General features: G+C 41.7%; 1 protein-coding gene across 1 annotated transcript in view; it reads left to right on the forward strand.

Annotated features, from left to right (window-relative positions):
* LOC143808017 (tenascin-X-like) overlaps positions 1–27,162 on the forward strand; it is a 332,081-nt gene that overhangs the window by 128,611 nt on the left and 176,308 nt on the right. The window contains exons 27-29 of the mRNA XM_077290219.1: positions 2,749–3,006; positions 16,620–16,877; positions 18,972–19,229. Of these exons, the coding sequence (XP_077146334.1) occupies positions 2,749–3,006; positions 16,620–16,877; positions 18,972–19,229 (774 nt within the window). The remainder of the gene's footprint in view (positions 1–2,748; positions 3,007–16,619; positions 16,878–18,971; positions 19,230–27,162) is intronic.

Raw genomic sequence — 27,162 nt, forward strand, 5'->3', positions numbered from 1 at the left:
GGGGGTGGACCTATTGGTATATAATGGTGGTTGAAACATGCTTGTACTGTGCTTGAAAAAGGTCCTTGGACCGAAACGTTGCCGCAGGAGGCAGAATAAAGTATATTGCTGTCTATCACTTCCTGATGTGGCGCTGTCCTCTTTCAATATTTATCGTGGACTTCTTCTACTGGGCTGGACCCCCTGGTGTGGACGTGCGCCCTGATGTCCGTGGAGACTATGTTAGTATTGGGTGCGGCTTGACCAAATTCTGTTTGTTACTTGTCATGGGAGGCAGGACACGCGCGCATTTTAAAATTACGTCACGGCTTGTGATTGGTTGCGTGCCGCCCATGTGGCCGCGACGCGACCAATCACAGCAAGCCGTGACGTAATTTCAGGTCCTGAATGCCTATTTCTGCATTCAGGACCTGAAATTACGTCACGGCTTGCTGTGATTGGTCGCGTCGCGGCCACATGGGCGGCACGCGACCAATCAGAAGCCGTGACATCATGGAAGGAAGGAAACGCGCGCATTTTAAGCACAGAACGCTGCCGGTTCCCTCGGTGAGGTCCAGGCTGCGTCGGAGAGGTGAGTATAGCAATATTTTTTATTTTAATTCTTTATTTTACACAATAATATGGTTCCCAGGGCCTGAAGGAGAGTTTCCTCTCCTTCAGACCCTGGGAACCATCAGGAATACCGTCCGATACATGAGTCCCATTGACTTGTATTGGTATCGGGTATCGGTATCGGATTAGATCCGATACTTTGCCGGTATCGGCCGATACTTTCCGATACCGATACTTTCAAGTATCGGACGGTATCGCTCAACACTAATTTCTGCCTGTTAAATATTATTCTATTAGTTGCTGCCCATTGTTCAAGCTTGTCTAGATCCTTTTGTCTTCTCTAATGTTATCTCGCTCCTAGCTTTGCATCATCTGCAAACATGATTAGTATAACTTCAGTTCCCTTACCTACATTATTTATAAAAATGTTGAACAACACGGGGCAAGGACAGAGCCTTGTGGTACCCCACTTGAAACACTCTTCCAATTGCATGTGCAGCCATTTATTACCACTCTTTGAGTACAATCACTGAGCCCATTATGAATTTACCTAAACATAGCCTTATCAATCCCATACTTGGTCATTTTTTAGTAAGGATAGTATGAGATACTTTATAAAATGTTTTGCTGAAGTCGAGACATACTATTTCTACTACATTTTCCTGATCCACCCAGTCAGTGATTCCATCATAGAAGGACATTAGATTAGTCTGGCATGACGTGTTTGCTACATACCCATGTTGGCTCTGGTTAATTACTGTATTCTTGCATACAGACTGTTCAATAATTTGTTCAAATATCTTTCCTGGTATAGAAGTAAGGCTCACTGATCTGTAGTTTCCTGGCTCCATCTTCTTTCTTTTTTTGAAGATAGGGACAATATTTGCCCTTTTACAATCTTCTGGGACTTCTGTTCTCCAGGATTTTTCAAAGATTCTGGCTAGTGGATTTAGGCTATGTGCACACGTTCAGGTGTTTTCACGTTTTTTCGCTATAAAAACACTATAAAAGCTTATTAAAAATGCATACATTATGCATCCTATCATTTAGAATGCATTCTGCATGTTTTGTGCACATGGTGCGCTTTTTTCCGCAAAATTTTGCGGATTTTCTGCGTTTTTCCCGCACAAAAACCACACAAAAACACGTCAAAAAAGCAGTAAATCGCAGTAAAACGCGGTAAAATCGCGGTAAAAACGCATGCGGATTTCTGGCAGAAATATCCGGTTTTTGTCCTGAAAATTTCTGCCAGAAATCCTGATGTGTGCACATAGCCTTACAATTTCCTCTGCTATCTCTTTCTGTACCCTAGGATGCAATTTATCTGGACCAGAAGATTTCTGTTCATTTAAATTAGTTAAGTGTTCCCTCACCATCTCTCTGTTTGTAGATAGTGTGGATTCTTTTATTCCTTTGATAGCACCCTGATGATCAGTTGATGCTACATTTGCTTTCTTAGAGAATACAGATGCAGATTAAGAAGTTAAAAGTTTGACCTTCTCAACACCATTTTTACCACTTCACCTTTTCATGCTGTAAAAATCCTATAGTATCTTTGACTTGTCTTTTGCTTCTGACATTCCCCCCAAATCCTTTCTTACTGCTTTTGATCTCCCTTGCAAGCCTCACTTTGTACTGGCTTTAGCTCTTTTACGCTTGCCCTCCATTCCCTGCAATCAGCATTGTATTCTTCTTTCAATATTCCCCCCCTCTTTCTATTTAATATACATTTCATTTTTCCTTTTCAACAAATGATGACGTTCTGTGTTCATCCATCTTGGTCTCTTTAAATGCTTTCAATTCTTCCTTCTTTTTGGGATTGTTACCGATTGGACAGTGAAAATTTCATTTAGCAAAATTTCCCATCCTTTTTAGACATTCCTGTCCTTTACAACTTCCAGCCATTGGACCTTTTCTACCCTCTTTCTGAGTTCATCAGACGCTATTACCCTTATGTCACCTATTGCAAAGAGGATACATAGTTGGATGTCTGAATTGTCACAGCCAAACACATTCACACATACATCAATGTCATTCTGCTGCAAAGATAATACAACTGGGCATAGCTTCTTCATTCAGTTGATCTCTACTTTATATATCTATGACCTATTCTAAATCCAATGATGTGTTACATATATTATTATACATAACTGAATGTTGTCCTGAAGTGTAACATCAGACTCTTTACTTCTACAGAGCCCGATGCCGTCACAGATCTGAGAACATTAAATATCAGCACCACTTCTACAACTTTAGGCTGGCAAATACCAGATGGAAATGTCACTTTCTACCTGATAGAGATGGCAGGGCCTGTCGCTGTGTATTTTCAGACATATATAAATGAATCTGTTATTACAAATCTTACACCAGGAAATTTATACTCATTCCAAGTATTTGCTGTTGTTGGTGAATCTAAGGTGCAAGGAAATGGCTTAGATATATCAGCTTATACTAGTAAGTATTACTCATACAGTATATCCTTCCAGTCTTTCTTTTGTATCTTACTCTTTTTAAAATATATACCATATATATATATATATATATATATATATATATATATATATATATATATATATATATAGAAACATACTTTGTTACTGTTGCTCAATCATGTAAGACTAATGACTGTGACATAAAGTATCAAGGCTTTCAGAAAATAGAAACAGAGGGCACCACTGCTCAATAATGAAACAAACAAGGGGTTCACTCACTAGAAGCATGCTGTTTAGCAATGGATTAAACAGAAGAGAGAGAGATGCATGCTGAAGGCATAGAGAAGATGCAAAAATCAGGTAAAAAATCATATTAATGTGAACAACACCACATCACAAGCGACAAAACAGACTAATTAAAACAATTGCAAAAACAAAAAATGGTTCAGTGACTGATTACTCCCTTAGGTTCACATTGCGTTAGCAGCAGCCCGTTCAGCACATACGCTAATGGGCTGCTGCTAGCGCAAGTGCCGGCGTTTGCATCCCGATAGCGCAGATAGAGCTCTGCTAGCTCTATCTGCGCTAGCAGTGACGGACCCGGAAACGCTGCAGCCCGCGTCTCAGGGTCCGTCACTCAATGACGGCACATCCCTAGTGCACGCCCATTGTGGGCGTGCGCTAGCGATGCGTCCGCCATTGCATTCAATGGCGTCGTTAACGGACTAAGTTACACCGCGTTACGCCGCGGTGTAACGTAGTCCGTTAAACAGGTCACACTAACGCAGTGTGAACACAGCTTTAATATGTCAATAATCAACCTCCACTAAGGTCAGTTGGCAATATATCAGTATATGGTACCAAACAAATGTCAAGATTTAGCAGGAAACAAAACAGTTTTCTGCAATCATATTATATGGTTAAACAATAAACCCATAAATATGCAAAGAAGCAAAAATACACAGCATAAAATAGCCAAGGCTGAATGCCCCTATTCATAGCACCATGTTATAAATCAACTAGTTATAGGCTATAAAACAAATTAGCCCCCCCAAAAATACATATTAACCCAAAGAAATATTGTCCCTAAGATGAGAAAAGCTGTAGAAAAAAAGTAAAAAATGTTGTATGCAAAAAAACCTTGTTTACAGAATAGATGACATTTATAAGGAACAATCTGGGTTCAAACCTGCTGGAGTGAAAAAATAAAATCAGTATCTGGAGCCATATTTGCCAGAGAGAAGCTGAGGGAGGAGCAGACTCCACGCGTATCACCACCATCATGCGTGGCTTCTTCAGTGGAAATGTCTCCCTATAGATGTCATCTATTCTGTAAGCAAGGTTTTCTTCCATGCATTTATTTTTGCTTCTTTGTAAATGTATGGGTTTATTGTATATCTTATTGTAATCTTTCTCATAGACCTATTGTTCCCCTCTCTTACATTCCATGTACTTTTAATATGAAAAGTACATCTCTCTCACACAGACTGCTCCCATAGTTCTCCCATTACACAGAGACAGCGTTCAGTGTCCTCCTCTCATGCAAACTGCTCCCAATGATCTGACTGCTTCCTATTACCCACTCTTTCACAGAATGCCCACGCAGACTTCTCCACATGCTTTCCTCTCTCACAGACTGCTCATCATGCCACCTGTTTTATCACCTTCCCAACATCCACAGTACATGCATGGCACAGTGGGAAGGGCGTTGCTGTCATGGTTCCCAATGGCAGGGACTCAGGCAAAAACGGACTAGCTCTAGGAATGATGGAATCTCAGATGACCGCGATGCTGAACCTAACACGCAACTAATAGTAGCCAGGGGGTGTGCCTACGATTATCCCTAGACACCTCGCACCAGCCGGAGATCTAGTTACCCCCTAGTAGAGGAATACACAGACCTGGCTTGCCTCCAGGGAAACCCCAAAAGTGATAGTAGCCCCCCACATATAATAACGGTTAGGTAAGAGGAAAACACGTACGCAGTATGAATATAGATTCAGCAAAGAGAGGCCCTCTGACTAGATAGCAGAAAATACAAAAGAGGACTTCGCGGTCACCTCAAAACCCTAAACAGCCATCCTGACATTACTTTAACTCCGTTATCAACTCATGACACCGGAGTAGTAATTTCAGATCACTAGAGCTTCCAGCAGCAAGAGAAATATAAATGCATGCTGGACAAACAAACACAAAAAATGCCAAAGATCCAACTTAGCTGAATTGCAGACTTGGAGCAGGTAGCAAGCAACAGAGGTGCTCTGGTAACATTGATTGCCGGCACTAGAATGACTGAGAAGCCAGACTAAATAGGAAACTCCCAGTTTCCTGATGGGAACAGGTGCAAGACAAAAGTCAGCCAGTACCACCAGTAACCACCAGAGGGAGCCCAAAAACAGAATTCACAACACGTTGCCGCAAACCGCCATACATGTACAGCACAATGATCACAAGCAGAGTGGGCAAAATCAACAGCCAATGTCAGCTATATAACATAGCTGACACCCTGCAGTAACTAAAACGATCAGTACCAGTGCCAATCGTGTTTTTTTAACCTCTCTGATGCCACATGAATGTGAATGCAGCATGCCGATAGTCTCCATCGTGACTCCTTGAAGAATAATAGACATGGGGTCGCTTAGGCCTCTTTCACACTAGCGTCGTACGACGCACGTCGCAATGCGTCGTTTTGGAGAAAAAACGCATCCTGCAAAATTGCTTGCAGGATGCGTTTTTTCTCCATAGACTAACATTAGCGACGCATTGCGTCATGTTGCGTCAGACCGTCGGCACAAAAAAAGTTGCATGTAACGTTTTTTGGTGCGTCGTGTCCAGCATTTCCGACCGAGCATGCGTGGCCGGAACTCCGCCCCCTCCTCCCCGGAGCTCACAATGGGGCAGCGGATGCGTTGAAAAACTGCATCCGCTGCCCCCATTGTGCAGCGCTTTCACAGTATGCGTCGGTACGTCGCCACGTTGCATTGCGACGTGCGTCATACGACGCTAGTGTGAAAGTAGCCTTATAGCTAAGGTGGTCTGTAAAATCATGACATAAGCAGAACCTGACACTCCTGCCAGTGTGAGATTGACAGGATAAAGTTGATGTCCCATAGTGGAACTTAGTAAAAAAAAAAAGTCAAATTAAGTTTCTAATAGTTTGGAAAAATTTAAGGGAAAGTAAAAAAAAAAAAAATGATTTGCAAGTAAAATACTGTTTTGCTGTAAAAACAAAAGTAAAGAAAAAAAGTACACATATGGAATGAACCAATCTATAGAAATGACATATTAATTAAACTGCTCTGTAAGCACTGTAAAAAATAAGTAAAAAAACAAGCAAAAAATATAGTTTTTTTTCTTATACTGAAACACAAAACTGAGAATAAAAAGTGATTAAAAAAGATATACAGAAAAAAATTATATCGAATAAAACATCATCTCTTGTCACAAAATACAAACCCTTACATAACACTGTCCGCAAAAAAAATTAAAAAGAAGCTATCAGAATACAATCATGGAAAAACAAATTGTTTGAAAAGAATTGATTTTAGTGTGCAAAAGAAGCAAAACATACAATCACTTTATAAATGTGATATCACTGCGATCGTACTGACTCAAAGAATAATAAGTTGTCTGATTACTTTTACTGCATCACGAATTACATGAAAAATAATAAATACCTTTTATGAATTGCTGGTTAATGTTCACTTTGCCACCCCAAAATTGAAAAAAAGCTGTAAAAATAGTTATGTAGACCAAAATCATATGAATAACAACTTCAACTCATCCAGCAAAAAACAAGCCCTGTCATAGTTCATTCTGCCGAAAAATAAAAAAAGAATTTGGCAATGCAACAATAAATACATTTTTTGTAAATCTGTGTTTTTTTGAGTGAAAAAATATTAGTTTCTAAAAATACTATATAAACCTTTTTCTGTTGTAATTGTACTGACGCGAAGAATAAAGTCACCTTATCACGTTTACCGCATAGTGAACAGTATAAAATGGCATTAAAAATTTAAAACAATTCCTGAATTGCTCTTTATTTGTTTATTTGTCTCTCAAAGCATTGAATAAAATGTGAATAAAAAAATGTATACCCCCTATTGGCACCAACAAAAACTTCATCTCATCCTTCAAAAATAAGTCCTTTCCCAGACCTGTCATCTGTCAGAGCAAAAATAGAGATTTTACATGCTTCTATTAGTTCAAAGGCATTAGAAAAGCAACAAAATACAATCCAGTAAAGTCTACATTGGATAAGCCAAATGGCTCCCCTTCTGAGCCCTGCAACGTGCACAATCCACACAATATCAACATGTAAGACACTGCTGCAGACGGGGGCACGCACTTAAAAAGGTTCTCTGGGTCTAATCATTGACATCAGTGGGGGTCAATATGAGATTGATGGAGGTTTGACACCGACACAACCACTTATCAGCTGAAAACTGCTCTGGCAGTGTCCAGAACTAAGCAAGATATGGGTGGAATACAGAAGTCCAGTGTATTACTTAATGGCTCAAACAAGTACTGCACATTATATCCCAGAGGTTTGACACTGAGACAACCACTTATCAGTTGAAAACTGCTCCGACAGTGGCCAGAACTAAGCAAAATATGGGTGGAATACAGAAGTCCAGTGTATTACTTAGTGGCCCAAACAAGTGCTACACTTTATCTCCCGGAGGTTTGACACTAACACAGCCTCTTATCAGTTGAAAACTGCCAGAACTATGCGAAATATGGGTGGAATACAGAAGTCCAGTGTGTTATTTAGTGGCCCAAACAAATACTGCACATTATATCCCAGAGGTTTGACACTGACACAACCACTTATCAGTTGAAAACTGCTCCGACAGTGGCCAGAACTAAGCAAAATATGGGTGGAATACAGAAGTCCAGTGTATTACTTAGTGGCCCAAACAAGTGCTACACTTTATCTCCCTTTGAAGTGAATTTAGTGCAGTATTCAGGCAAAAGACACCAATCAACGTACAGGATTGTTCGCATAAGCCAGGTGGACACTGCGTCCATGCACCTAGCCTACAATATATGTCTGGAAATGTTGCCATACATATGCTGTAATGTAGAGGGTGTTCTTTCAGCCTCTGTTTAGCAGCATGCACTTATGTAACTGTATAGGAAAGCGCAGCAAACTGCACATGTTTACATAGGGGCACACCGTAAAGCGATGAATACGATTAGATATACATCTCTTTCCATGGGTCACTATGGTGAAAGGATGCTTCGGAATCTATCTTGACATTAAACACTGATGAGCGCATATCTCCTGGGTTTATACACCCAACAGTGTCCACAAGCATAGTGTGGATCTAGCGTTAGTTTGGGCATCTGCCGGAGCAGTTTCAGCTGATCATGAGAGTGTTGAACCCACACAAATCTCATATTAAGAATTAAGTCCTGGACAATCCCTTAAACAATCTATGGGGCATGTGTCTCTGGAAGTACAAGGTGCACACTATGTATTGGGCTCTGTAACATCCATTGCACACTAATTTCTGCAAAACGCAAGTGGTGTCAAAATAGTCACTACCCCCATAGATGATTTCCCTGGGTGTAGTTTGCTAAATGGGGTAACTTTGACTATTTCTGCTGTTTGGGAGCTTAGGCTCTATGCTGTAAATCGGACAAACTACTCCAGGAAACCCTGTGCCCTAAAAGCCAATGGCACCCTGTCTCTTCTGAGTTCTGCTGTATGCCCAAACAGAAGTGCATGATCAGATATAAAGTATCGCCATATTTAGGAGAAATAGCGTGATTATGGAGTCAATTTTTTTCTTTGTAATACTGATAAAGATGAAACATTTTAAATCTACTTATTATTTTAACAACTGTGATTTTTTATTGTCACACATCCCAGCTGTAAGGAAATTGGTGAAATACTTACAAGATAAAAATGCTCTTTACACCCCAGATTAATTTGATTGCAGGGTTTAGTTTACAAAATGGGGTAGGTGTAGTTTTTTTTCTTTTCTGGCATCTTGGGGGCTCTGCAAATGGCACCCAAAATCTATTACCTAAAAATGTGTGCTTCAAGAGCCAAATAGTGATTCTTCTTTTCTGAGCCTGTGCTGGCATACATAGTAGTTTTCAATCAAATATTAGGTATTGCGCATTCAAAATAAATTGATTTATAAATGTTTGAGTCCATTTCCTTATATTAGTCCTTGAAAATATTTTTGTATAAAGAACATAATTTTTAACTTCCACTAACCATTATTATAAAATTCTGGAAAACACGTGTTTGTGTGTGTTCACCATACACCTTGATGAATTTCATGAGGAGTCTAGTTTTCAAAATGGGTCATTTTGGAGGGAGGGGTGGTTCTGCTGTACTAGAACTTTGAGAGCACCTGCAAAGTAATCCAGAAAAATCTGCTCTCCAATAACCAAATAGCGTATATTTCCTTCTAAGCCCTGCAGTGTATCCAAATGGCAGTTTCCGACCACATATGGACTATTGCTATGTTTTACAAATTGTGGGGCCCTTTTCTCCTACTACTCCTTTTAAAAAAGAAAAAATTGGAATTAAAGGGTCATTTTAATTGAAAAATATGATTTTTAATTTTTGTTAAGAACAACAAATGTGGTATCAGTGTGCTCAGGATACATTGCTTTACACATTGTGCCATCCATTTTCATCTATTACCCTATTGAAAGTGAAAAATTTGGGGCTAATAAAACATTTTTGTGGAAATGAACTGATTTTTCATTTACTTATCTCAATGTTATAAACTTTTGTGAAGCACCTGTGAGTCTGAAAAGGTTACTACTGTACATCCCAATATGAGTTCCTTGAGGTACTTTCACAATAGAGTCCCTTATGGGGGTTTATACTGCTTTGGCCTTTTAGCAGCTTTTCAAATGCAACATGGCATCGGCATCCTAATCCTACCAAATCTACGTTCAAAAAAAATAGTGCTTCTTCTCTTCTGAACCCTGTCAAGTACCCAAACAGTAGTTATCCCCAACATATTGGGCATCAGCATACTCATGAAATATTGCACAACAAATTTGATGGTCTATTTTCTCCTGTTACCCTTGTGAAAAGGAAAAATGTAGGGTTATAGAAACATTTTTGTGGAAATAACATTTTTTCATTTTTACAGGCCAATGTTTTAAAATTCTGTGAAGTACATGTGGGTTAAAGATGCTCACTACACACCTAGATATATTCATTGAGGGGTACATTTTCCTAAATGGGGTCACTTGTGGTGTTTTCTACTGTTTTAGCACGTCAGTGGCTCTTCAAATGTAGGATGGCATCTATTCCGGCTAAATCTGCACTATAAAAGTCAAACAGCACTTCTCCCCTTTTGAGCTCTGCTGTATGCTCAATCAGTAGTTTTCCACCACATATGTAGTATCAGTGTACTCAGGAGAAATTTTGTATCAAATTGTGTGGATGATTTTCTCCTATTTACATTGTGAAAATGAAAAATTTGTAGCTAAAGCAACATTTCAGTGAAAATCACAATTTTTCATCAGTTTTTCCACTTTGCTATTACTTTAGTGAATTATATGAAGGATTAGCAAACTTGCTGAGTGTGGTTTTGAGTTACATGAGCGGTAACATTTTTACAGTGGGGTATTGTTTAGGTTTTCTGACATATAGAACCCTCAAAGTCACTTCAAAAGTGAAGTGGTCCATTAGCCCCTTCATGCCCCCCCTTTGATGTGGATTCCGGTTCTGAGCCCACATCTTTCCTGGCACATATTAGCTGTTTTGAACAGCTGACATGTGCCTGAAACACCTGTGGCTATTAACCCATTAAATGCCACTGTCAAACTCTGACAGCGGCATTTAACGCGTGCTTCCTGCTATGGGACCGGAAATCCACCCCCCAGGTGACCCCCCTGTCACACGTGAACGCGAGTCTTCAGTGAGTTGGCATGACCATGAGGGGTCTCCTCGATAACTCTATGGTTGTCACTGCCAGATTGCTATGAGCTCCGCCCGGTGGTTGGCGCTCATAGCAAGCCAGCAATTCTACTACTTAGAGGCAAACTGATCATCGCCTGTATGTAGCAGAGCCGACCGAGTTATAGCAGCTTCTAGTCTCCCATGGAGACTATTGAAGCATGCCAAAAGTGAAAAAAAAAATTAAAATTAAAAATATATAAAAAATATAAAAATCCAAATCACCCCCCTTTCGCCTTTCGCCCCATTCAAAATAAAATGATAAAAAAAGAAACATACACATATTTGGTATCACCGCGTTCAGAATCACCCGATCTATCAAGAGAAAAAAATAATAACCTGATCGCTAAATGGCGTAGTGAGAAAAAAGTCAAAATGTCAGAATTACGTTTTTTTGGTCGTCTTACCATTGCATTAAAATGCAATATCAGGTGATCAAAAGATCCTATCTGCACCAAAATGGTATTTAAAACGTCAACTCAGCGCTCAAAAAATAAGCCCTCACCTAACCCGAGATCACGAAAAATGGAGTCTTGGGAAATAGCGCAATGTCATCGCAGGTTCAGTTGAATTGGCTGGATGCCGATACAGCTGACCGCATTGATGAGAGAAGGAGCATTACGCTCCCTCTCCTATCATCCCCCTGTCAGCGTCTGATTCAGACACGGAAAGTGGGAGCGATGATGTCACTACCAGGCGCCAGCTGTCTGGAGATGAACGGGAGCTGGAGCAGCGGAGGAGCCAGGAAGAAGAGAGGTATTTATTTTTAAGGGGGCTGCCTTATACTGCGGAGTCTGCCTATGGGGGGCTGCCTTATTACAGAGTCTGCCTATAGGAGGGATCTGTCTTATTTCATAGTCTGTCTATGGGGGTCTGCCTTATACTACAGAGTCTGCCTAGGGGGGTCTGCCTTATACTACAGAGTCTGTCTATGGGGGGCTGCCTTATTACAGAGTCTGCCTATGGGGGCTGCCTTATTACAGAGTCTGCCTAATGAGGGGGTCTGCCTTATACTACAGAGTTTGCCTATGGGGAGGCTTCCTTATACTACAGAGTCTGCCTATGGAGGGTCTGCCTTATACTACAGAGTTTGCCTATGGGGGCTGCCTTATTAACTAGTCTGCCTATGGAGTGTCTGCCTTATAGTACAGTCTGCCTATGGGGGGTCTGCCTTATACTACAGAGTCTGCCTATGGGGGTCTGTCTTATACTGCAAGGTCTACCTACAGGGGGGCTGGCTTATTACAGAGTCTGCCTATGAGGTCTGCCTTGTTACAGAGTCTGCCTAATGGGAGTCTGCCTTATACTACAGAGTCTTCCTATGGGGGTCTGCCTTATACTACAGAGTCTGCCTATGGGGGACTACCTTATACTTAAGAGTCTGCCTCTGGAGGGAACTGCATTATTACAGATTCTGCCTATGGGGGTCTGCCTTATACTACAGTCTTCCTATGGGGGTCTGCCATATAGCACAGAATCTGCCTTTGGGGTGCTACCTTAAACTACAGTCTGCCTATGGGGGAGGGGCTGCCTTATTACAGAGTCTGCCTATGGGGGCTGCCTTATTACAGAGTCTGCCTATGGGGGCTGCCTTATACTACAGAGTCTGCCTATGGGGGGTCTGCCATATACTACAGAGTCTGCCTATGGGGGGCTGCCTTATACTACAGAGTCTGCCTATGTGGGTCTGCCTTATACTGCAGAGTCTGCCTATGGGGGGCTACCTTATACTACAGAGTCTGCCTCTGGGGAGCTGCATTATTACAGATTCTGCCTATGGGGGTTTGCTTTATACTACAGAGTCTTCCTATGGGGGAGGGGCTGCCTTATTACAGAGTCTGCCTATGGGGAGGGGCTGCCTTATTACAGAGTCTACCTATGGGGAGGGGCTGCCTTATTACAGAGTCTGCCTATGGGGAGGGGCTGCCTTATTACAGAGCCTGCCTATGGGGGCTGCCTTATTACAGAGTCTGCCAATGGGGGCTGCCTTATTACAGAGTCTGCCTATGGGAGCTGCCTTATACTACAGAGTCTGCCTATTGGGGCTGCCTTATACTACAGAGTCTGCCTATGGGGGCTTCCTTATACTACAGAATCTGCCTAGGGGGGGCTTCTTTATACTACAGAATATACCTATGGGGGCTGCCTTATACTACAGAGTCTGCCTATGGGAGCTTCTTTATACTACAGAGTCTGCCTATGGGGGGCTGCCTATTGAGGCTGACTTATACTACAGAGTCTGCATATGGGGGCTTCCTTATACTACAGAGTCTGCCTATTGGAGGCCGCCTTATACTACATAATCTGCCTATGGGGACTGCCTTGTGCTGTAGAGTCTGCCTATGGGGGTTGCCTTATGCTATTGAGTCTGCCTATGCAGGCTGCCTTATGCTATAGAGTCTGCGTATGGAGGCTGCATTATGCTACAGAGTCTGCCTATGGGGGTGCATTATACAGTATAGACTAGGTCTATGGGGAGTGCATTAGCATATATGAAGGTCTATGGTGAGTGCATTATACTATATTAAGGACTATTTGGTGTATTCTCTGCAGCTGAGTCCTGGCTGGAAGAAGTCGGCATGTCGGTCTGGGCCAGATGGAAAAGGGAGGAAAAGTGAACGATTCCATCAGAAAGAACTTTAGCAGTAAGTCACTGTAACTGAGCTGTATTCTCTTATATGTTCTGTAGGACTGGTATCTACAACTGACCATATGGCAGTTATATCCATGTTGGTCTAGTTCTCCTCCACTATTAGGGTGCGCCACTGAGTTGTTATCAAGGTTACCTGGTTAGGGGCCCACTCAGAAGGTTCGCCCCCCCCGAACCAAAACCCTAGCTACGCCTCTGATACAGATTGTGGGAATCCGTCTTTCACCACAAATGTTACTTTACCATCCGCTACACTTGGAAACCTTATACCTGGAAACTATTACACAGTTCTAGTCTCTGCTGTTGTTCAAGATATGATAGTAGGAGAAAGCAAGAACATATCATTTAACACAGGTATTATCAAAGCTAAGAAAAACTATTTGAATGTTACTTTTTAAACAATAGATATAATTACGGTACATAAATATACTAGAACTACATGTAATTCCTTAGATATACTGAATTTAGACAAAAACGGATGAACACGATGGACTTATGTCTACCTTCAACCAAACAAACAATTTAACTATGTAATTTTTTTATGCAATGCATGTATACAACATGTTCTCTTTCATATATTGATCCTAAATTGCAGTTTGTATCACAGCGCTGAGCTGCTCTCCCATTCCAACTCATTGTAGATCTCAAATCTTTTGCAGGTAATATGTATGTTTTTTCCTCAACACATTTTTTGCAACCCTGTTGACCATGAGCTACAAATGGTTCATGTTTCTGTGATCATAACCCAATATCTTAGCAATTTCACAAGTTCTGCATCCCAATGTAAGACTTTTAACACTTTTTGACTTTTTAGAGTCAGTTAAATCTTTTTTTGACCCATTTATCCCTGAGGAAAACAAGCTGCCTAATATTTCTGCATACCAAGATAAAGGGTGTTGATATCCTTAGATCTCATCCTCCCTCATTACACAAATGCACATCACCTGATCTGCTTCATCCAATAAGCATTTGAGTATATACAGCATGCAGTAGGAAAATATGTATAAAAATGATGATATGGTCAAAATACTAATTTGCCTGATAATTCTGCACATAGAGTAGACAAACTAATGCGTAAAGCTGGCATAAAATACTTAGAAAAGTCACAATTTTCTTGAGCAAGAAAATTGCCATCTTTGGTGTTTTCATGCTTGTTTTGGACTGCTCTGCCAAAATATGTGGAGCTGAGGAGGAAACGGGACGACATGGGACTGTAGCAACACTTGGTACAAATTTATCAATAGTTGGGAAATACAGTATGTCAGAAATGTTACTCTATTCCTTGACTGGAGTAACATTTCTGGAGAGGAATACTTAGGCACACGTCACTATGTATGCTCCTCTTAATGAATTTGGCATATCTTATTCCTGCAAGCAGGTCATTAAGACTGACGTACAATATGCAAGTCCTAATGAATCATGGCCAAAGTATCTGCTATGGTGGTTTTTGGTGGTGAAAGGTGGCTGGAGCTGAAAATCCTCTGCATCTTTTTCATAATGTCAAAACATGTTTCATATAGCTGTAACTGGGGGGATTTCAAAGAAAGAAAGTTTAAAAGCTTCAAATTTATTTCAAATTAGTTGTATATATGACTTTGCAGTATGCCAACACTAGAGGGATCTCTCCATATACAGAGAATGAATACCTTAGCATTTTCTTAGGATGCTTAGTATATCAGAGCATGGGTTGATTGGAAGTGTTGCCACAAGAAAGCAGAGAATATTGGAGAGTAAGTGATGGTTTTGCACTCAAGAGCTAGTACAAGGGAACAGGAAGTGGAGCAAGAATGCATAAAACAGCATGAAAATTAGAAAAGGTATATGGGGTTCTTTGTCAGCATTACCATTAAGCATTTTAGGTAAAATAGATTACTGAGTTAGGATAGTGGATAAGCTCTTTATCCCCATCCTGAATATGTTGGGTTCCAGTCTTATCGTCAGATGATGGCTGTGTTACTCATTCATCATCTGACTCTATCCAGCAAAAAGCGGATGAAGCAGTTACCTCCTTGAATGCCACCCAAGGGCACACCGTTTTAAGCCCTCATTACCCCCACCATAACAGAATTGTGGGGCATCAATTGATTGTCATGACAGACAGGGATCTGCTGTGCTTGTCATAATGGTACTCCTATGAACACCAGCATTCATAGGAGACCACAGTTCTTACTATACACTGCAATACTGTAGGGCTGCAGAAGATAGAACTAATCAGATGATTGCAAGCCTAACTTGAAGCTCAGTGGTCATTGTAAAAAGTGCTTGTTTTTGTGGGATGAATTTTAGTGTGTATTCATACCATTTTGTGTCTATATGACTTTCTCCTCGCTTTTTATTCTTTTTTTAGGAAGTATCAAAATGCTTTGATTTTGCTATTTCGATCCCTTTTTCAGTTTCAGTGTTCAGACTATGGGATAAGTATTTTTAACCTTTCCCGCTGCAGCCAATTTTTGTTTTTGCATTTTCATTTTTTCCTCCCTTTCTTCCAAGCAACATAAACCTATGAGTGCTTTCTATTTTGCAAGTTGTAGTTTTGAATGGAGCCATTAATTTTATTAATTAATGCACTTTAAAACTGGGAAAAAAATCCAAGTATGGTGAAATTGCAAACAAAAATTGCAATTCTGCAATATTGCAGTCTCTTGTATAATTAATGATGTTCAATGCTAATGAAGCCCAGTCACACACAGGACTTCATAGAGGTAAAACCATGACGCACAAGGAGGCCTAGACATTTGGATAAAGGGGGGGGGGTCTATGATCTCCATAGCTATGCCACCCAATTGGGTGCTGATGTGCTTGGCAGTGGTATTTAAAGGATTAAACGCTCGCAATTGGAGTTAACTGTGATTGCAGTGGTTATTCTTGGGTGCCAACTATGTCACACAGCTGTAATCCACGCCGTTTGGAGCTGGCTCGTTTCCTGAGCTGCTCCATCCAGTAAGGAAGTATTTCTGCAGTACTTGTATGCCAACAGTCATGAAGGGATTCGTATTTTATGTTCTTCACCCTGGGAGATAACTACAGGATTGTGTTTACTTTCTAGTTCCCGGTCTAGTGAAGAATCTTACAGTGGACAATATCACTACTACCTCAGTGTCTCTGAACTGGCAGAAACCAGATGGAAATGCAGATTCCTATATGATCCAGGTTCTTGAAGATCCAAGCTTGAACAGAATTGTGAACACCACTTTGAATACAATTGGAGGCCTCACACCGGGATATTATTACACATTCATAGTCTTTGCTCTTGTTGGAAATAACAGTGTACAAGGAGAAAAGAGTACCATATCTACATATACAAGTGGGTTATTACTGTAGTAGTAAAATTAACTACCGTATATACTCGAGTATAAGCCGACCCGAGTATAAGCCGAGACCCCTAATTTTGCAAAAAAAAACTGGGAAAACTTAAAGACTCGAGTATAAGCCTAGGGTGGGAAATGAAGCAGTAATGTACTGGTAAATTTCAAAAATAAAAATAGATACCAATAAAAGTAAAACTAATTGAGACATCAGTAGGTTAAGTGTTTTTGAATATCCATATTGAATCAGGAGCCCCATATAATGCTCCATAAAGTTCATGATGGGCTCCATAAGATGCTCCATAATAAAATATGCCACATATAATGCTCCATAAAGTTTATGATGGGCCCCATAAGATGCTTCATACAAAATATACCCTATATAATGCTGCACAAAGGTTGATTATGGCCCCATAAGATGCTGCAAAGAAAATATGCCCATACAATGCTGCATAGGTTGTTTATGGCCCCATAAGATGCTCCATAGAAAATATGCCCCATACAATGCTGCATAGGTTGATTATGGCCCCATAATATGCTCCATAGAAAATATGCCCCATACAATCCTGCATAAAGGTTGATTATGGCCCCATAAGATGCTCCATAGAAAATGTGCCCCATATAATCCTGCATAGGTTGATTATGGCCCCATAAGATGCTCCATAGAAAATATGCCCCATACAATGCTGCATAAAGGTTAATGATGGTCCCATAAGATGCTCCATAGAAACCTTTTTTCCATATGCTGCTGATGTGATAAAAAAAAAATTACATACTCACCTCTTGTCCTGAGTAGGAGGGGACACCGTCACTTGTAATATTCACCTGTCCCCATTCCACCGCTGTGCGCCGCTCCATTTTCCGCGTCCTCTGCAGTGACTGTTTAGGCAGAGGGTGGCGCGCACACTAAACATGTCATCGCGCCCTCTGACCTGAACATCAAAGGCAGAGGATGCGGAAGACGGAGTGGCACACAGCGGTTGAATGGGGACAGGTTAATATTGGAATGCTCCCCCTCCCCCTTTATACTCACCTGCTCCCGGCGCAGTCCCTGGCAGCTTCTCACTGACAGATGGTCCCTGGGCACCGGCAGCTTCTTCCTGTGTTCAGCGGTCACATCGTACCACTCATTAAAGTAATGAATATATATATATATAATGAGCGGTATCACGTGACTGCTGAACACAGGAAGAAGCTGCCGATGCTGGAGAAGCAGGGACATGCAGAGACGCACCGGGAGCAGGTAAGTATGGTTTGACAGCCACCACTCCCCCTCCCCCGCCGACCCCCTGGGACAACAAGTTGAGTATAAGCTGAGAGGGGCACTTTCAGCCTAAAAAAATGGGCTAAAAATCTCAGCTGATACTAGAGTATATATGGTACTTTTGGCACACCATGTCCTTAAGCACATGAGTAAATCAATTATAATGACAGTTGCCATGTTTTAAGCTGAACTATAAATACTAGAGATGAATGGATCTGGCAAGATTGAAATTCACCAAAATGTACGGATTTTACTTGGAAATTTGATTCGCTGCAAATGTTTTGAATTGAATGTTCCTTACTATGCTTTGAAGTTTCTATAGACTACATAGTATAGTATAGTAAACAAAATATGTAAAAAAAAAACCCTTAACACATTACCTCTCACCCTTGCTGCCTCTGAGTGCCCATTGTCCACCAGTTCAGTCCATAGGACTGCTTCATTCTGCATATATGTGTCTTCAGTCTTAAACATGGCTTCCAGTTGCAAACAGGCCTCGGCTGAAAGTCTTGTTCTATAGTGAAGACTCCAGCACATGAATGTGGAAAGAAGAAGTCCTGAGGACTGGATTGCTGGGCACCAGAGACATCAGTGGTGCCGGTTCAGATGGTGGTGGTGACGAGGCTATTATGTTTTTTTTAACATTTTAATGCCCTTTACAGTTCAGCAAAATGGCGAGGCCACCATTTTGCTGCATTCACATGGAGCGAACTACAAAAAAAAATTGTAATCTGGAGAATGTTAATTATTGAGAAATTCAAGTAGAGTTCAATTCAACTCAAATAAATTTGCCCATCCCTATTAACTGGAGTTTTTGTTTACTTCCTAGAACCTGAAGTAGTGGGGAATCTTAAGACAGAGAATGCCACAACCACCTCTGTATCTCTGAGCTGGGAGAAACCGATTGGAAATGCAAGTTCTTACCTGATTAAAACAGTTGAAGATCCAACTTTGAGTAAAATTGTGTTGACAACCTTTGATACAATCATAGGCCTTACATCGGGATACTATTACACATTCATGGTCTATGCTCTTGTTGAAAATAACAGTGTACAAGGAGAAAGGAATACCACGTATACATACACAAGTGAGTCATTACAATGTTACTATTACAGTACAGTATCTAATTGTGTGGTAAAAATAACATGGTAACATGATTCCCCATGTCAGTACATGTACGGTGGTATCAAAAATGTATATATATTTTTTTAAATTACAGTGGGGAATATCTAAGTTCTGTATTTGATGCACTGTCGATTTTGCAAGATTTCCTAAATACAAAGAATGCAGAGGTCTGTAATAACGTCAGTACACTTCAAATGTGACAGAATCACATTTTATGATTTTTACATAATTTGTATTTTATTGCATGAAATAAGTATTTGATACAACATAAAAACAGAACTTAATAATTGGTACAGAAACCTTTGTTTGAAATTACAGAGGTCAAACATTCCCTGTAGTTCTTGACCAAGTTTTCACACACTGCAGCTGGGTTTTTGGCCCACTCCTCCATACAGATCTTCTCCAGATCTTTCAGGTTTTGGGGCTGTCACTGGGCAGAGTTGATTTTCAGCTCCCTCCAATATTTACTGTTGGATTGAGATCTGGAGACTGGCTAGGCCACTCCAGGACCTTGAAATGTGTATTTTGGATCCACTCCTTAGCTGCGTGTTTAAGGTCAGTGTCATGCTGGAAGACCCAGCCATGACCCATCTTCAATGTTCTTAGTTAGGGAAGGAGGTTGTTAGCCAAAATCTCATGATACATGACTCCATCCTCCCTTCAATACGGTGCAGTTGTCCGGTCCTCTTTGCACAAAATCACTGCCTGACCATACTTCACGGTTGGGATGGTGTTTTTGGTGTTGTACTCATCCTTCTTCTTCCTCCAAACATGCTGGTGTTAGCAGGGGAACCTTGTGTGCTTTGCAGGATTTTAATCCATGAAGGCATAGTGTGTTACTAACTATAAGTATTTGGGACTGGGGTACCAGCTCTCTTCAGGTCATTGACCAGGTCCTTCCGTGTAGTTCTGGGCTGATTCTTGACCTTTCTCAGAATCATCCTTACCTCCTGTGGCAAGATCTTGCATGGAGCCCCAGACCTAGAAAGATTTGACAATCTTGTGTTTCTTCCATTTTCTAATAATTGTGCAAACAGTTGTTGCCTTCTTACCAAGCTACTTGCCTATCATCCTTTAGCACATCTCAGCCTTGTGCACATTTACAATTTTGTCCATGGTGTCCATAGACAGTTCTTTGGTCTTGGTCATGGTGGAGAGGTTGGAGTGTGCTTGATTGAATGTGTGAACAGGAGTCTTATATACAGGTAATGAGTTCAGGCAGGTGCAATTAATAATAATTAATGTTGTCACTAGAGCTGAGCAAATACAGCTCTGGCAAAAATTAAGAGACTACCACATCAAAAACCTGTCATGGGCAGCCCAATCTCCAGCCCTGAACCCCATTGAAATCCTCTGGAATGTAATCAAGAGAATGATGGATAGTCAGAACTGCTTACATTTTTGCGCCAGAAGCAGTGTGAAAGACTGGTGGAAAGCATGCCAAGACGCATGAAAACTGTGGAGTAATCTCAGAATCGCTAGGATCTGTTGAAGCTTTCCTGAGTTATTATCTCATAAATGGACACTGGTAAGAATTGCAAAAAATGGCCAGGTCATTAAGATCAAAATAGGCTGGGTCATAAAGGGGTTTAAAATTAAAAAAATGTAAAAGTTCAAATCACTCCCCTTTCACCCCATTCAAAGTAAAACAATTAAAAAAAATCAAACAGACATATTTGGTATTTCCATGTACAGAATCGTATTGCAAAATGTATTAACCCGATCACTAAGCAGCGTAGTGAGAAAAAATTCAAAACGCCAGGATTACGTTTTTTTGGTCTCCGTAAGATTGCATTCAAATGCAATAACAGGCGACCAAAAGATCATATTTTCACCAAAATGACATCATTAAAAATGTCAGCTCGGCACGTAAAAAATAAGCCCTGACCCCACCCGAGATCACAAAAAATGGAGACGCTACGGGTCTCGGAAAATGATGCAATATATATATATATTTTTTTTTAACAAACGTTGGATTTTTTTTTCACCACTTAAATATAAAAGAACTTTGACATGTTTGGTGTCTATGAACTCATAATGACCTGGAGAATCATAATTGCGTGTCAGTTTTAGCATTTGGTGAATATGGTAAAAAAAAATCCAAAAGACTTTTGTAAAATTGCACTTTTTTTGCAATTTCACCACACTTGGAATTTTTTCCCCATTTTTGGGTACACTCTATGATAAAACCAATGGTGTCTTTCAAAAGTACAACTTGTTCCACAAAAACAAGCTCTCACATGGTCATATTGATGGAAAAATAAAAAAGTTATGGTTCTGGGAAGAAGGGGAGAGAAAGACAGAAGCGCAAAATCGAAAAAGGGCTCCATCATGAAGGGGTTAAACCTAAAGGTACCTTCACACTAAACGATATCGCTAGCGATCCGTGACGTTGCAGCGTCCTGGCTAGCGATATCGTTTAGTTTGACACGCAGCAGCGATCAGGATCCTGCTGTGATATCGCTGGTCGTTGATTAAAGTTCAGAACTTTATTTGGTCGTCAGATCGGCGTGTATCGTCGTGTTTGACACCAAAAGCAACGATACCAGCGATGTTTTACACTGGTAACCAGGGTAAACATCGGGTTACTAAGCGCAGGGCCGCGCTTAGTAACCCGATGTTTACCTTGGTTACCAGCGTAAAATGTAAAAAAAACAAACAGTACATACTTACATTCGCGTCCCCCGGCGTCCGCTTCCCACACTGACTGAGCGCCGTAAAGTGAAAGTGAAAGTACAGCACAGCGGTGACGTCACCGCTCTGCTGTTAGGGCCGGGCTCAGTCAGTGCAGGAAGTCTGTGTGACAGCTCTCCAGCGATCAAACAGCGACGCTGCAGCGATCGGCATCGTTGTCGCTATCGCTGCAGCGTCGCTTAATGTGAAGGTACCTTAAGATGAATCAGATTTCATAGGATACTAAATCAGAAGCTAACATTTAGACATTTTGCTATTTTTGCTTACCAAGACTTCAACACTTTTCTGTTTTGTTGCAGCAGCAACTTTTGCAAATGTTACAGAATTATGTGCAGCCTAAAAATAGCTTCTCGAAAACTGATTATTAACTGTCATAGCATGTTTAAAAGAGTTTTTGGTTTTGAACAATTTTGTATGTTTGAAGGTTCCTGAGAACATGTTTAAAAGTAATAGCATAGGTAAATGGTGCAGTACATTTTGTACATTGAAATCAAAGGCTTTCATTTGCCATGTAGAATGATATAGGTCTTGCAGTTATAGACGCTCTCTTTATAATCCTAGACATTCACAGACGCTCAGACTCTCTTCTACCTCTGTCCACCATATCTTCACTCCACGACACGGACAGCGCCATCGCTTTCTATAACGCTACCCTCACATCAGCCATAGACTCAGTCGCCCGTCTCATGCATGGCAAAGTGCAACAAATCAATAGGCAACCCTGGCATAACAATCTCACCAAAAAACTTCGACAAGCATCCAGGGTCGTGGAGCGGCGTTGGAAGAAAAACACCTGCCAGACGACTTCACTGCCTTCAAACAAGCTATACTTGCTTTCAAATTAGCCCTCGCCTCTGCTATACAGACCTATTTCACAAACCTTGTATCTTCATTATCCTACAACCCAAAACAACTGTTCAGCACATTCAACTTTCTCCTCCGCCACCACTGCCACCTCCAACTCCCCTCATATCTGCCAAGGACTTTTCCACCTACTTCAAAAATAAGATCGACCAAACAAGGCAAACCTTTACTGTTACACCACTCTATATACCAGACCTCTGCCCTTCACTAATAACCTCCCTCTCCAACATCACTGAAGGAGAGCTAACTCACCTCCTTTCCAAATCAGACCTCACCAACTGAGCACTCTACCCCATCCCTTCCCACCTGCTCCCCAACCTCACTAACATACTCATTCCTGCCCGAATTCATCTCTTCAACCTATCAATATCTTCTTGTACCTTCCCTTCTGCCTTCAAACATGCCACCATCACACCTATCCTCAAAAAATCTAACCTTGACCCAACTGTTATGTACAGCTATCGCCCTATATCACTGCTCCCAATTGCTTCCAAACTCCTTGAGCAGAATTTCCATGCTCAACTTTGCTCCCACCTCTCATTTAACTCTCTCCTTGACAACGTCCAATCTGGCTTCCGCCCTCACCACTCCACCGAAAGTGCCCTGACCAAAATTACTAATGACTTACTCACAGTTCTCCATTCTCCTCCTTCTCGACCTGTCTTCTGCCTTCAACACAGTCGATCACTGCCTACTGCTACAGATTCTTTCTTCCCTTGGCATCAAAGACCTTGCCCTATCCTGGATTGCCTTATACCTTTGCGACCGCCCATTTAGCATTTCCCACTCCCACACTACCTCCTCATCCTGCCCTCTCTCTGTCGGAATCCCTCAAGGCTCTATCCTGGGGCCCCTACTTTTTTCCATCTATACCCTTGGCCTAGGACAACTATCATAAAGTCCCATGGCTTCCAGTACCACTTGTATGCGAACAAAACTCAGATCTACCTCTCTGGCCCAGATGTCACCTCTCTGCTGTCCAGAATCCAAAAGTGTCTATCAGCCATATCCTCCTTTTTCACCTCTTGCTTCCTAAAACTCAAAGTAGACAAAACCAAACTCATCATCTTTCCTCCATCTCACGTATCTCCCCTTCCAAACCTATCTATTATGTTTAACCCCTTCATGACCTTGGGATTTCCGTTTTTCCGTGTTCGTTTTTCGCTCCTCTCTTTCACAGAGCCATAACTTTTTTATTTTTCCGTCAATTTGGCCATGTGAGGGCTTATTTTTTGCGGGACAAGATGTACTTTTGAAAGACATCATTGGTTTTACCATGTCATGTACTAGAAAACAGGAAAAAAATTCCAAGTGAGGCGAAATTGCAAAAAAAGTGCAATCTCACACTTGTTTTTTGTTTGACTTTTTTGCTAGGTTAAAATGCTAAAACTGACCTGCCATTATGATTCTCCAGGTCAGTACGAGTTCATACACACCTAACATGACTAGGTTATTTTTTATCTAAGTGGTGAAAAAAAATTCCAAACGTTGCTAAAAAAAAAAAAAAATTTGCGCCATATTCCGATACTCGTAGCATCTCCATTTTTCATGATCTGGGGTCGGTTGAAGGCTTATTTTTTGCGAGCAAAGCTGGCATTTTTAATGATACCATTTCGGTGCAGATACGTTCTTTTGATCTCCCGTTATTGCATTTTAATGCAATGTCGCGGCGACCAAAAACGTAATTCTGGCGTTTCGAATTTTTTTCTCACTACGCCATTTAGCGATCAGGTTAATGCTTTTTTTTATTGATAGATCGGGCGATTCTGAACGCGGCGATACCAAATATGTGTAGGTTTGATTTTTTTTAATTGATTTATTTTGATTGGGGCGAAAGGGGGGTGATTTAAACTTTTATATTTTTTTCATTTTTTTCACATTTTTTTTACTTTTTTTTTAACTTTTGCCATGCTTCTATAGCCTACATGGGAGGCTAGAAGCAGGCACAGCACGATCACCTCTGCTACATAGCAGCGATCTGCTATGCAGCAGAAAATCCGACCACAGGGTGGCGCTCACAGCTGCCGGGGATCAGTAACCATAGAGGTCTCAAGGACCTCCATGGTTACAATGTACAAGCATCGCCGACCTCCGATCATGTGACGGGGGTCGGCGATGCGCTCACTTCCGGCCGCCCGGCCGGAAGAGCAGGTTAAATGCCGCTGTCTGCGTTTGACAGCGGCATTTAACTAGTTAATAAGAGCGGGCAGATCGCGATTCTGCCCGCGCCTATTACGGGCACATGTCAGCTGTTCAAAACAGCTGACATGTCCCGGCTTTGATGCGGGCTCACCGCCGGAGCCCGCATCAAAGAGGGGCTTCTGACCTCGGATGTACTATCCCGTCCGAGGTCAGAAAGGGGTTAAACGGCATCATGCTCTCTCCCTCACCTGAAATCCGCTGGCCCAGAGTAACTCTCGATTCTGCCCTGTTTTTCAAACCACACATCCAAACTTTTGCCACCTCCTGTCGCCTCTAACTCAAAAATATTTCCAGAATCCGTCCCTTCCTCAGCCCTCAATCTACTAAAACCCTTATGCATGCCCTCGTCATCTCCCGTCTCGATTACTGCAACACCCTCCTCTGTGGCCTCCCCGCTAACTCTCTTTGACCACTCCAGTCTGTCCTCAACTCTGCTGCCTCTAATCCACCTCTCTCCTTTCTACTCCCCTGTTTTCCCCTCTGCTAATCCCTCTGCTGGCTCCCAATTCTCCAACGAATACAGTTCAAACTACTAACACTGACCTACAAAGCCATCCACAACCTGTCCCCTCCCTATATCTCTGAACTAATCTCCCAATATTTTCCCTCACGTAATCTTCAATCCTCACAAGACATCCTACTCTCCTCCACACTTATTCGTTTCTCACACAACCGCCTCCAAGATTTCTCCCGAATATCCCCCAAACTCTGAGGCGTGGAGCCTCAACACATCTGATTATCCACCACCCTCGGATCCTTCAGATGGAAACTGAAGACCCATCTCTTCAGGAAAGCTTACAGCCTGCAATAACCATTCTGCTGCTTCACCATCACCTGAGCTGCCACCTCACCACCACCGCATCTGCTGCACCCCGACCTTCTGTCTCTTACTTATTATCCCATGTAAGTCTGCAAGGACAGAGTCCTCTCCCCTCTGTACCAGTCTGTCATCATAAATTTGTTTACTGTAAACAATATCTATAACTTTGTATGTAACCCCTTCTCATGTATAGCACAATGGAATTAATGGTGCTATATAAATAAATATTAATAGTCTGCCATGGGTGGACATACCATTAGTGTAACCTGTGTAGCTGCGAAAAAGGCCCAAGAGATAAGGGGGCCCCACTTTCATCTAAAAAGCAGCAAGCACCTTCTGCCAGACATGCATTCTTGAACTGTAAAGAGACCATATTTTGATCTTGCACAGAAACACTCTTCCATCTCTCACCAGATTTAGCACACTTGACTATACTCAACATCCAGCAGACTGACACACCTCTAGTGAATACAGGCCCTGGTTCTTAGTCAATGCTAGCCAGGTGAATCTAGCTAAAACTTGTAGTGCTAGGATTTAACCCAGTACTACTTAGCTTTACTACATTGGGCAACATTATTAATTAATTGTATAAGTACAGTTGAACATAAGCAGGCAATAAGCTAAGTTAAAGGTGACAGATGACAGCCAATATGGCATTACTTCCTGTTGTCTCTGTTTTAAAGGGAACCTGTCACCCCCAGTCGTTTCAAACTAAAAGAGCCACCTTGTGCAGCAGTAATGCTGCATTCTGACAAGGTGGCTCTTTTAGTTCTGGGTGCTGTAACTAGAGAAATAATCCATTTTATAATTTGTCAGAAATACCTTGTCTTCAGTCAAGGAGGCAGGCGTTTCCCCCCTGCCTCAGACGCCACACAGACGTCACTCAAATTTTCTTGGTGGCGCCGGGCGCCACCTCCTCGGCGCTATTTTCAAAATAGCCAGCGCCTGCGCTCTTTTTTCCTTCCTGGTGCAGGCGCAGTGAGCGCTGCCCGTCTTTCCTCATATGCAGTCTCGGTGACTGCGCCTGTGCGGCTGCCCTGCTTGTGAATCCCAGCCCCGCAATGTGAATAAATCATAAGTCACTGCGAGGTGGGGATTCACAAGCAGGGCGGCCACACAGGCGCAGTCACCGAGACTGCATATGAGGAAAGACGGGCAGCGCTCACTGCGCCTGCACCAGGCAGGAAAAAAGAGCGCAGGCGCCGGCTATTTTCAAAACAGTGCTGAGGAGGCGGTGCCTGGTGCCGCCAAGAAGATTTGAGTGACGGCTGTGTGGCGTTTGAAGCAGGGGGGAAACGCCTGCCTTCTTGACTGA

The sequence above is a fragment of the Ranitomeya variabilis genome, chromosome 2, assembly GCF_051348905.1.
Source record: "Ranitomeya variabilis isolate aRanVar5 chromosome 2, aRanVar5.hap1, whole genome shotgun sequence".
Lineage (NCBI taxonomy): Eukaryota > Metazoa > Chordata > Amphibia > Anura > Dendrobatidae > Ranitomeya > Ranitomeya variabilis.